The sequence below is a fragment of the Pleurodeles waltl genome, chromosome 1_2, assembly GCF_031143425.1.
Source record: "Pleurodeles waltl isolate 20211129_DDA chromosome 1_2, aPleWal1.hap1.20221129, whole genome shotgun sequence".
Taxonomy (NCBI): Eukaryota; Metazoa; Chordata; class Amphibia; order Caudata; family Salamandridae; genus Pleurodeles; species Pleurodeles waltl.
This window is the reverse complement of record NC_090437.1, coordinates 1,229,907,409-1,229,920,173: the sequence shown is the minus strand read 5'-3', so window position 1 is coordinate 1,229,920,173 and position 12,765 is coordinate 1,229,907,409. Positions and strand designations below refer to the sequence as shown.

General features: G+C 41.1%; 1 protein-coding gene across 1 annotated transcript in view; it reads left to right on the top strand.

The window, feature by feature from the left end:
- The first annotated feature begins 376 nt into the window (after positions 1-376).
- POLR1A (RNA polymerase I subunit A) overlaps positions 377-12,765 on the top strand; it is a 361,957-nt gene continuing 349,568 nt past the window's right edge. Inside the window, exons 1-2 of the mRNA XM_069204279.1 lie at positions 377-793; positions 6,773-6,977. Of these exons, the coding sequence (XP_069060380.1) occupies positions 717-793; positions 6,773-6,977 (282 nt within the window). The 5' untranslated portion in view covers positions 377-716. The remainder of the gene's footprint in view (positions 794-6,772; positions 6,978-12,765) is intronic.

Sequence of the window (12,765 nt, the reverse complement as noted above, 5' to 3'; positions counted from 1 at the left end):
ATATTGCAGTCGCCCTACAGGGCGTATATCCCCCAGTTGTTTCATCAAAAATTGAAAAATATATGTAATGTAGTTTAAAAAGAATGGAATATACATTTAGGATGCGCACTGTTTCCGGTTGAGGGTTAACATAAGAAATAAATATGCACATTCAAAACGCTGCCAATTATTGATTACAATTGACATTCTGTGCAGTTTTTTTAATCAGAAATGTTGTCTTCAAATATTTGTTGAAATAGAAGGGAACATAGTTTACTTTTAGCTGATCTGGACATAACTAAATATGGCCGTTAAATGTACGAAAGGGCCGAGGGTAGCTTCTTGGTTTCTCATTCTTAGGTTCTGTTGTCTATGTCTATGAATGTGTTAATAGGCCATACAGTCATGGGCCCAGCTATCTACTCTGACGGCGGGGTGGGGAATTCAAAGAGCGCGCGATGTAAAATGCCATAACATGAGGGTTTCACAGCCCTTTATTATTACACTCAAACGTAGATTATTGTGCTGTACAGCACCACCGTCGATAAACTCATTGTCGCGCTACTTTCATTATATGTGTCAGAGGACATAACAGGCTCCCCCGCGGTGCATGTACAGGATGGAGCAGTCCAGTCCGGCCCCATAGCTCCATGTGGATGTGCCCAGGCATGGTGTTGCTTACTTCCAGCATGTAAACCTGTGAGTCTAACCCGAGGAGTGTAACGCCGGCTGCCACCATGGTGATCGGCAAAGAAGTACCTTGGAGACGCTTGCAAGGGATCTCATTCGGGATCTACTCAGCCAATGAGATCAGGTGAGGGCAGTGCTTGGATTTGAAATCTAGAAGTGCAGGTACACCTTGGCACGGAGCTGTTTGTTGCTGAGAAGTGCAGGCACTATCCCATTAAAATCACTGCAGCAGTGCTGAGACGTGCCGGTACTATGCCTTCTAAAATTAAGAAGTGAGGGCACTGGGCATCAGTTCTTGCCAAGCTTGCTACCTCTCCCAGAGAAAATACCGGTCATCTGTTCGCGTTATGAGAGTCTCAAAGGTCGTGGTTCTTAAGCAAAACTTCCTCTGATTGTTTGTATTTATTTTAACATGACATTTAGTTTTGTTTACTTTTATTATCAGTCAGTGGTAATGAATGCAGCTGTTTAAGCGTTCTCCTTTTTACATTTACTGTTTAAAGTTTGCACTGATGCAGGGAAACCTACCGGATTTAGGTGATTTTTCCTAATTTTTGCACCGACAGGGACATCAAAATACCTGTCATTTCGGTATAAATTGGCCAGGTGGCAACCCTAGACCTACCCATTTACAGCACTTGAAGAGGGGACAATATTATTTCAAACCTACCCTTTACCAAAAGCCAAGCGAGTGTCATTTACGCTGCCCGCTTTGTGAGGCTGTTTACCTGCAGTGCTCTTGACTTTCTCTATTCTTGAAGGTGGGAGTCCTCATAGCTGAAACTATCCAACATTATAGCCACTGATGGGCTGTCCTCAAAATCAAACTATCTTGCATGTGGCGCACTCCTAACTTGTTTAACATGTTATCTCTCCTGAAAATAGGAATGTCTCTGCCTCGAGCATTTTATTTAAGGAAATGTCCCCAACTGTACCTTCGCTGTTTAGGATACCCCTACACCAACAAGAAATATTGCCCACATGTATGTGCTTTCGAGGTTGAGTATGATTCTGGAAGTCCCAGAGCACTATCTGTAGGTCATTAAGTCACAAATGCAAAGGGGTGGAACTACGCCGAGACCTGTCAATCCCTGGTCAGTGCTTGATCCTCAAAGCAGAGCAAAAGCGCAGTTTCCAGGTGGCGGAGTTTTTATTGTTATGCACATTGCCTTCACCTGTTTTAAAATCACCTCTGCTTTTACTACTCTGTCTGGTTACTGTTGTACTTCGCCCGGGTAGCTACAACTTCTCCCGTTCTTGCAATTATCGAAGCATAGAGCCATGACTGTGCCAAATGCGTATGGCTATTAATTTGATTACGTTTGGTTAAATGCTGGCTTTTCATTTCAACATTGTCACTTGCGATTTAATTCACTTAATTGAGTTAACTACTTGAAATCCCAAAATGCATTATTATGGTAAATCAAATCCACACTTTGAAACATGATTGCTCGAGCGACAATTCGTCACTTGTTACTAAATAGCTGCGTATTTTTAGAACAGCCTTGATTGTTGCAACTGCTATTTAGATTTCCAGAACTCTGTGAAATATCAGGATGGGCTGGTTAAGACATGAGGAGTACCCGTCACTGTTCAAAAATGGTCTCTCATACCTGTATTTGTCCCAGGCTGGTAGTAGTAAGATCTCTCTTTGCCTGCCGTGCATCACAGCAGTGGAGAACACTTTGAGGGATCACTGTCTGAAATAAAAACCGAGATTAAAAGAAAGAGAAGCAGAGATAAAAGGAGTGTAAGTAACTTGCATCATTTTAGATTGATGTGTTCAACTGCTTCTTTCATTTGACAGCCTGATTGTTCTTTTGGGGGCGTCTAAAATAATGGCTTCTTTGGCAGCTTCTGTACCAAGGCCACCCGTTTTCGGTTTTCAACAGTATCATTGAGTGTTTGACGCAATTACCTGTTTTATTTTCATGAGAGTGGAGGATGGGTACAATGTTATTATGTAAGGATTGCCGTTTGGATATTGGACTGTTTTTGCAGGGTTATGGTCAACAGTGCTTTTCACCCTGGACTTTATTCTGCTTTGAAGTATCTGATGCTGTTTAAGTTTAGTATTGTGTGGGTGGCCTACAGCGCTATCTTTAATCCAGTTGTTTTTTTTGGGGGTGGGGGATAGGGGCACAAATGCTTACAGGTATTGGATCCAAACCCCAGTAATCACCTGAGCCCCAATATTTTATCACCCCAAAATTATAATTTTTTCCAGAGTCTCTTTTTGATCTAGCAGTTAGGGACTACACTCCGAGCAGGAAAAACACAAATTAGCAGTTAAATGGAATAAAATATTAGATGCATAAAGGACTGAGTTTTAGATAAAAAAAAAAATAGAGCAAAAAGAATATTTATTTCCGAATAATCAAAAATGTGGTACAGAGGAAGAAACGCAGGGATTGCCATAAAGGCCCAGTACAGAAGTGCAGATGGGTACAGAATCACAAATCTACACAATTCCCAGTTTGGCAGATTCTAAATCAAAAATTCTAAGTGTCAGACTCACTAACAGCATGACAAGTCACCTATGAGCAAAATGGTAAAATAATCCCACGAAAACAGAATCCCAGAGGTTTTATAGAAAAATCACACAAGCTAGTAATAGATTCTGCACATTCAGCAAGGTATGATCATGGTTAGGCTCACATTTGGTAAATCAGAAACAACGTAATAAATAAAACTACAAGTGATTTAGACTAACCCATTTCTTAAGGTAAGATAAATCTTTCACTTACTTCCTCAGTAAATGCACTCCAGAGACGTATGATGCAAATTAAACTTTTCTTAAACAATGGCTCATAGAATTATGAACTTCCAGCAGACGTCCTTGAAAGGGATACTTAGGGTACATCATGAAAGCTTCATTCACAGTAAACGTTTTCCAACAAATGTACATCAGTAATATATTGATGTAATATTCTTGATGGTCTGTGGAAACAAGGAGAGATATGGCTTTGCAGCGGGACACTGATTGGGAATGAGCATGAGAACTCAAGAAACTGCATTAGTTTTAATAAAATGGCATACTACATGAAAATGTGGCAATAATACCCATAGCATTATTAACACTCTAAGTGACCTAGGTAACTTGTTTCAGGTGCAACCTTATTACTTTATCTATTACGATTCTATGAATCAGTACAATTCCAATTATTCAAAAATAATTTTAACACAATATTTGCTCACTTTCATATTTTGAAAAATGCTATAACAGTCCCCCTTCTGACTATTTTAATAATCACTAAACAACCCATTAATGTAAAGCATTAGTCTTTGAAGTCTTCAGCTTTTTAGTTCTCCAAGCATCCTCCTCCATTCATCTCATATGTTGGCACGTTTGATTTAGATAATTATCCAACTCAGAATAGTCCTCTGGTCTCCTCCTTTTCAAGATTTCCTATCACATTGTTTCTTTTTTCTTATCATATCCTTCACTGTACACTTTATTATTTCCAATAAGAATAACAAAGATATTTCACAAATCAACATTATTGATGTTAGGACAGGTTGCAGAACTCAATCACCAATACTCACCTACTCTTCCAAAACCATTCTCTAATTTCTTTATCCAGGACTCTACTGTTTCTCTGACACCTGACTCTTCTAATGATTTAATTTCATATATTAGATGAGTTACTAATATATAAAACAATCACTCCACTATCATCAGGGGCATAGGTACAGCACTCCTTTGCCACAATTACCTTACAGACTCGGCCCTCCGGCACCAAAATAATATCTAGGGCGAGATGGTCTGTTTTACCATTGCTCCAATTGACAACATTCCTACATTCACCAGCTTAAAGTACCCTGCCAGATCCATGACAAGACTATCTACAATTCTAGACAACCATCTGGTCTTTACATCATACACAAATATTCCCATAGGAGGAATACTAGCCCCAAATATGTCAAGAACCACTTGCCCAAAACGCCTTTTCATTCTTTTAAAATTATATTCCTCGTTCAGTTCTTTCACCTGATAACTTCTAGGGAAAACTAAAGCTAAGTAACACAAACCTAGCCAATTCTTTTGGAAAATAAAACAGTCTTCTCACAGACATAAAAAATTCCCCTCACTGCAGGGTTTTTCCCAGTCAGAAACTCTTCACTAACTTCATAGGCTTTATCACTAGCTTTCACCAACAAATTCTGCCTTACCTCTTTTCATAGGACTACACCTTACTACACACATTTCACCTCTCCTCTCTCTCTCCATTCTCAATCTTGGGTGTAAACTTGAAATCTTAAATTAATATTCTTACTAAGCACACCAACTAATATAACAGTTAATAATGTCATCCCTAAAATTTTATAGCGGGTGCTATAACCCATCTTCATGTTACTGACCAGCATGTAAAACAAAAGCAAAAACGACACTCTTGTAGCAAAAATCAAATTCTTCTTCATCTTCTTCTCTTATAGCATAGGCAGGAAAAATAAACCAAACATTTAGTCTCTTTTCCCGTTTTTTCTTTTCTTTCAGCTTCAGGGCTCATTTCTTGTTGATGTGATAAGTCAAAATCATTTATACTACATCAGTTCATAGGATTTCTCTGCATGTAATCTCTTTCAGTCTTTTCAAACTTTAAACAGCATTCCCCTGTTTTATCTTGGGTTTTGTCAAAATACAATATTTTAAAGTCTCTAATTTACCCTCAAGCGTTTTTTTCTTCAGTATTAGTATCAGATTCTAGATCTTGGTCGTTTTCATAGTAATCATGGCACTCATTCAGTGGCAAGTAATTCTGTGTCATCCTCTGTTACTATAGCCAGCTATACACACGCTGGTGAAGCATACTTACGATTAGGAGCTCTCCTGTTTGGTATTTTACCCGTCAATGTTTTACTCCCATTAGTTTCGCAGGATAACTCTTTTCCTGTCTTCAACTTTGGCTCACAATGTTTCCGCTTGCAAGTTCTTTTCCTGGGAATTGTTTTGGGACCTTCTGTAGTAAGTCTCTAGTTCTCGGCTTCTCTCAGAACTTCAGCTCTCACTTGATCTTATGTATTTTTCAGACTTCCTATTGTTTGTTTTTCTAGCTGGTCCCTCTTCTGAGTTAGTAAGATCAGTGTTTCAATCAGCACTTTGATTTTCTACATAAGACAACCAGGCCTGCCACAGTGAAAATAGCCTTTTGTCACTGTAGGGACATGGTAATATTAATTTTCTGCATCTTTCACTTTAATATACCATAGTCCTCGCCTTGTGGGCTACAGACCTACTTGAGGTGACTTATTAATATTTAAAATGTAGTTTTTCGCCTGTCGAACAGGCTTTTTTTGACCGTTCAGGCTACAGGTTGCACTACAGCAGTCCGGCTACACTAGGCAGGCCTGAAGCCATGTTTGTACTGCCACTGTAGTAGATAACACAATAAGTGCTGCAGTTCACAAGCGCCATTTTAACTTCTGGACCCTGGGTACACTTTCTACACAATATACTAGGGTCATGTAGGCACGTTAAGGATTCCATTTAGGATTAAACCAATTTAACCATGTTTAAAGTGTGATGGGATGGCATCAGCACCTTGCTAGTGGTACACTGTTTTAAAGCTAGGAACAAAAATAGGGTACACCAGAGACTAGGGTCCAGGGTGAGTATGTAGAAAAGGCAGAGTTCCTACAGTCATTATTGTACATTATCATGTGCTTCTGCTGCACATCAGCTGTGCCTCTGTAATTTAGACATACATGTGTGCCTGACCGGTACATACTCCAGAGATCACTGGATACATACTGCTCAGTTCCTCCATCACAGACTCACTCCTTGCACTAGTGAGATGCATCATCCTGTGGTCCCCGTTGTGCACTGCTTTGTGAGACTCTGCTGTGCTTCATCTGTCCCCTGCAGTGCTTCCATCTGTGTTCTTTGATGTACAGAATTAGTATGCATGATTGTTGGTCAGTGTGCATTGAGGACTGTGTCTTTTTATGCATGCTGTGGGTGCCAGTATGTTATGTGCCTCTTCATGCATGCACTTTGCAGAAGCCAAACGTATTGAATGATGCTTAATTTATTTGTGATCCCTTTGATGGAGTTTAATGTCTTTTTGGTCAACCTAACACTTACTTTTTTCCACCCTCACAGGAAATTGAGTGTGAAGGCCATAACTAACCCACGATACTTGGACAATGTTGGCAATCCAGCAGTCAATGGACTCTATGACTTGTCTTTGGGCCCTGCAGACAACAAGGAAGTCTGCAGTACATGCGCCCAGGGCTTTCATAACTGCCCTGGACATATGGGACACATTGATCTCCCACTTCCAGTCTACAATCCCCTCTTCTTTGACGTAAGTGTTTTATCCATGGCGCAAAATCTTTCTCTGGTCTGGTATTTGTTATTGTGTTATAGTTGCAGAGTTTAGCTCCTGTATTTAGTTTTCAGTAAGGTTTCTTGAGTTCCAGTCTTCTGATCCGAGGAAGATGAGATGGGGGTTTTGTTGAATGTGCATGTATGGACTCAGTTGGAGGCTAAATATTTAGCTAATTCTAAAACCGATCCCTTATGTCCACATTAAAAGTCTTTTATAAACATTCCCTCCCAATGCAGACTGTGTCAATTTTTTGGAATCGTAAAAGAGTGATTAACTTTGGATAAAATTAAACTTCAATCAATCATCTGTAAAGCGCGCTACTCACCCGCTAGGGTCTCAAGGTGCTGGGGGGTGGGGAGGTTGTGAAGGACTGCTACTGCTCGAATAACCAGGCTTTGAGGCATTTCCTGAAGATCAGGAGGTCCTGGGTCTGTCGTAGGTGGGCGGTGACGGGGTTCCAGGTCTTGGTGAGAGAAGGATCTGCTGCCAGCTGTAGTTCGATGGATGCGAGGGACGACGGCGAGGGCAAGGTTGGCCGAGCGGAGTTGGCGGGTGGGAGTGTGGAAGGAGATTCGCTCGTTGAGGTAGGCCGGGCCCGTGTTGTGAAGAACTTTGTGGGCGTGGGTGAGGAGTTAGAAGGTGATTCTCTTGGTGACGGGAAGCCAGTGTAGGTCTCTGAGGTGGGCTGAGATGTGGTCGTGGTGTGGGATGTTGAGGATGAGGTGTGCGGAGGCATTCTGTATACGTTGCACTTTCTTCTGGAGCTTGGCTGTGGTTCCTGCATAGAGCGCGTTGCCATAGTCCAGTCTACTAAACTTAGTAATCTTGTAAATAATGTGACAGAGCGATTTAGTAAAATTCAGATGGTCTTCAGACATGAAACCAATTTTTCTACACTATATTTATTTGAATTACACAGTTTTTTTTGTTTGTATAGCATATGCACAACCAGACTGGTCTCTTGGCTCTGTATCACTCATATTCACATGCCATTTTCACCACATTTGGATGAAAGCACCAGTAGTATGATGATCTTCTGTGTCTAGACCTCTTTTATATGATATTCCCATGTGGAGGTGCACAATTGCCAGACTCTAGAAGACACACAAAGGACTTTTATCCCTGAGTTAAAATTGCCAATCATTAAAATCAGCACTTTTTGAATGTAGATCTGCAATTCTGTGCTGTGTCTAAGACTGGTTTAAACATATTTGGTAATGACTGCTGCAGGCATCCTGCAGTAATTGAGAAATCCAAACCATTATTCACGCCTGATCAAGTTGATCAGACTGCTGAACTCCTTGAGACAACCAAGACAATATGGATGACAACACTAGAGTTGTTAGTTGTTAACGATTTGGAATGTGTTTAGATACCTTCCATTGTGTTATATTTTTACATTGTTTTCTCAATTACAGAAGAAACATGACCATATGCAGATTATTGGATCTGCTCCCTGTGAGCCCGTTAACCTCTATTGCCAACCTCTGTGTCTTTTCCATGTGAACACAAGCAGTGTCTGATTCATTTTGACTTCTTTGGGGCTCATCAATGAGGGAGATTAAGTTTGTAGACACTGCAAACACACATATCAGCATGTATGTCCCGCTAAAGGGGATAGCTAATGAGGCCAGAAAAATCGAAGTATGGAAATGCTTGAGCCATCCCTTAACCCCTGCACGTTCAACCACTCTAGCACATCTGTTTCATTTCCCCTTTCCATATTTCTGGATTTACCAATCTAGTGAACACATCTGAGATTTTTCAAACCGTGTCTGTAACAGGGCTTTTTAATGCACAAACCTCTGACTTCATCAACATTACATGGGTAAAATAAGCCAACCATGTTAAGAAAAATGTATTCATTCCAGTGTTAGTTCCCTGGGCTTTAGATCTTTAATCTGACAAAAATCTTAAATGTAGAAACCTGGAGCATGCATACATTGGATATTGCTAAGCCTTTTGATCTAAAAAAAGTGTTTATGTTTATAAAGACGGACTAAGATATCCAAAAATTTAAGCCATTGTAATATATAATAATTTGTGTTCAAAGAGATGACTTTATGTCTTTAAAAGTTCACGAGTAAAGCATTCCTGTCTTTTTTTTTTTTTTTTTTTTTTAATTTTCTATATTCTATTTAACATGGAAATGTGTTTAAATGACAATCTTTTGATAAGTGGGTTATGAGCTTAGTTCATTTTTCAATACATGCTTTATATGCATCTAGATTAATTTCATTATTAACCGCGTTTGAAAAATAGCTTTTGTATTGGGAATTATCAAGGTAAAATTATTCATTTTTGTCTGTGCAGTGTCATTATATACTCTATGCTTCTCTACTAAGTACAGTCTATGTTAGTGTAGTATGTATACATCATTTGTTGCTATCCCAGGTGTCTTTCTATTGTATTGATTAATTTGTGAATTATTTCTTGTCCATTTACCGTTATGGGTGTTTCAGTGCCAACAGCTCCTTTTTCAAATCCTCCTTCTTGAGATTGTTGTGTATGTCCTTGAAAAAAACTTGGCAGGAGGCAGTCACTCTGTAGAGCCTGTCCTAATGTGCACTTTTGTTGCCTAAATCAAAGACCATATAGAAAAGCCTACAATTCCATTTTAATATTGTAGTGTATTTTCACCATAGTTTTTCATAAAGTGTAAAGAATTTCTCTAATTTTTAGGTCAAAGCCTACCAGACAGTGGAGATGTCTGGTTTGCTATCTACATCTTGGGGACATTTGGAAAGCTTCCCAGGGAATGCTTTCCATCCATTGCTTACCATTGGCTTACTGATTTGTACATCACATTCGCTTGCTTTCTATTTGCTGGCTCTGTTTGTTTTAGGCTGTCGATCTTGGGTCGGTCCCTTCCGTTGCCCAAACCTTATTTACTGTGTTTATCCATCAGTGTTGGATTTCTATAAACAGGCCTTTAAATCGTGTTCTTATCTTGTCACATTTGCTGTGCATTTAAAGATGAGGTTCAAATGTCAGCCTGTGTTTTCCAGGGAGTTTGGTGTTTACTTTTCTTTCTCTGACTTCAAAGTGAGAGAATTTATGTGGCAATCCTGTTGGTTGCTGGGGGTGTGTTTGAGGAAGGCTGTATGATGTTATTCAAATTTTGCCATTTGCCAGAAAAAAAAAATGTCTGTAAATATCTGTGCAGATATTTCTGAATAAATCGAATTAGAAAAGCACAAATGAAGCACATTTTTAGGTAATTCTAAAGTGTGGTGGAACAGATTTTAATACGATCAAAACAAATCAGTACATTAGGTCCACACATTATCGTTTATGCGCTTTATACTTTGAGTATAACTATTTTTGTGCAAATGTAAAGGTAATTTCAATTGAAGATGTGTTATCTGTAATAGCAGTGCACTACCACACCATGTATACTTCACTTTACCTCTCTTCTCTCTGCTCTGCACCACTCCACACCACTACAGTCTTTTCTGCTCCACTCCACACTGCATCACTACACTCTACTCTGCACCACTTCACTTGGTGCCTTGCTACTACTCTACAACACTGTACTCTATGCCAGTGCACTCTTCCCACACTACTCTCCCATGGACCAATGTGCTCTTCACTACTGCACTCTACACCACACCACTCTGCACAACTCCACTCTATGCTACTCTATATTACAACACTGCACTCTCTGCCACTGCACTCCACTCTATGCCAGTGCACTCTGTCAATCCGATCCACCATACGCCACTCTAATCTACTCTGCACTCTGCACCACTGTACACAACTCGATTCTACTCTGAAACAATAAATCCCCACCCCACCTCACTCAACTCCACTGTGCATCGCTGCACTCTAATCTGCTCCACAGCAGTCTGCTCTGCTCCACTGCACTCTACCCTGCACCACTCCACTCTGTGCCACATCACTCTACTCTGAAACAATCTACTCCATGCCACTCCACTCCACTTTGTGCCACTCCACTTTTTGCCACTCCACTCTACTGTACTCTACGCTGCGACAATCTTCGTTACTCTACTGTACTCTACACCTATCTACTCCACGCCACTGCACTGCACGCCACTCTTCTGTAAACCACTACACTCAGCGCCAATGCATTCCATACCACATTACTCAAAACCTATGCACTGCACTCTATGGCAACTACTGTACATCACTGCACTCTACACCACTATATTCTACTCTGCAGCATTGTACGCCACTGCATCTACACCACTCTTCTACTCTGCACCACTGCAGTCCTTGTCACTGTATCCTGCACCATTCTGCTGTACACCACTGGACTCTACGATGTACAGTGCTCTACTCTGGAAGACTGCATTCTCCGCTGCATGCATTGCCACTCTACACCATTGCGCTGTACATCACTGCACTCTGCGGCGCTCTGTTCTACTCTGTGCCACTGTACTGAGCCACTCCACTCTACTCGGCACCACTCAACTCTACACCACTCTACTGCATTCTTTGCCAATTCACTGTATGCCACTAAACCTTTCACGCACTCACCTGGTTCCAACCGCAGAGATGATGCTGGACCTCCAGTCTCAGCTGGAGCAGCTTAATGAAACAAATAACAACTGTCTGGTCTTTAAAAAAAAAATAAAACTGCCCCCAGACGGGAAAGGAGGATAAAATAAAACAAGAAAAGATGAACTCGTGTCACTGAGGGAACTGCTTGGCTGTCTCGTGCACTGCCCGGTAGGATCAGGACTCTCTGGACCTCATTATGCAGGTATACTGTGCTAATAACAAGAGGCACGTGTCCCACATGGAAGGGTGGAATATTCCAATGAACCTGGGGAAGATCACATGTTGCGTACAACGGATATGAGGCTTTACAGGTGCAAATGGCAATTCAGAACAAGTTAGTAGCTCACAGTTGATAACATAACTGTTCTAAACAGACTTGTGATATCTGCAGGTGCACAATAGACCAAACTTGCGTAGCAACAGAAAAGGAGGGTCAGTGGTTCAGGTTTCCTGGGAAGGGTGGCAATGGAGTGCTCGAAACTTGAAGGTGCGATTGGAAGGCACCACAAAGGAAGCATGACTATGAAACTCGGACAGAGGGGCGCCACAAGGGAAGGGTGACATGAGCCCGGGAAGTAAAACCCCACCACACATAGGGCACAAGATGAAGTTGTGACAGCACTCTGCTTCACTCGATGCTTCTTTTAACTACTCTGCAGCAATGCACTCAACGCCACTCTACTCTACACCACTGCATTCTACACCACTCTGTTTTAGAGCTCTGCACTCTTCACTGCACCTCTCTACTCTACCCTGCACTCTATGCCACATCAGTGTACCCTGAAACAATCTACTCTGCACCACTCTGTAACTGCACTCTACGCCAATGCACCCTACACCACTTTACTGAAAACCAATGCACTGTACACCGATATGGTCTGCACCACTGTACTTTACACCACTTCACTCTAGGCCACTCTACTCCACTCTACGACACTCCACTGTATGAAGACCTGGTCCATTAACTCTACTCTGCTCTGACACTCTACTGTATGCCACTCCATTTTGCAACACTCTAATCCACTCTTCAACACTACTCTACAACGCTCTATGCAACTCTCTATACCAGTCCATGCCATTTTGCTCCACTGTATTCTACAACACAGTCCAATTGAAGATGTCTTATCTGTAATGGCAGTACGCTACCACACCATGCATGCTTCACTTTACCCCTATCTACTCTACTCTACTCTGTAGCACACCACACCACTGCCGTCTACTCTGCACCACTGCACACTAT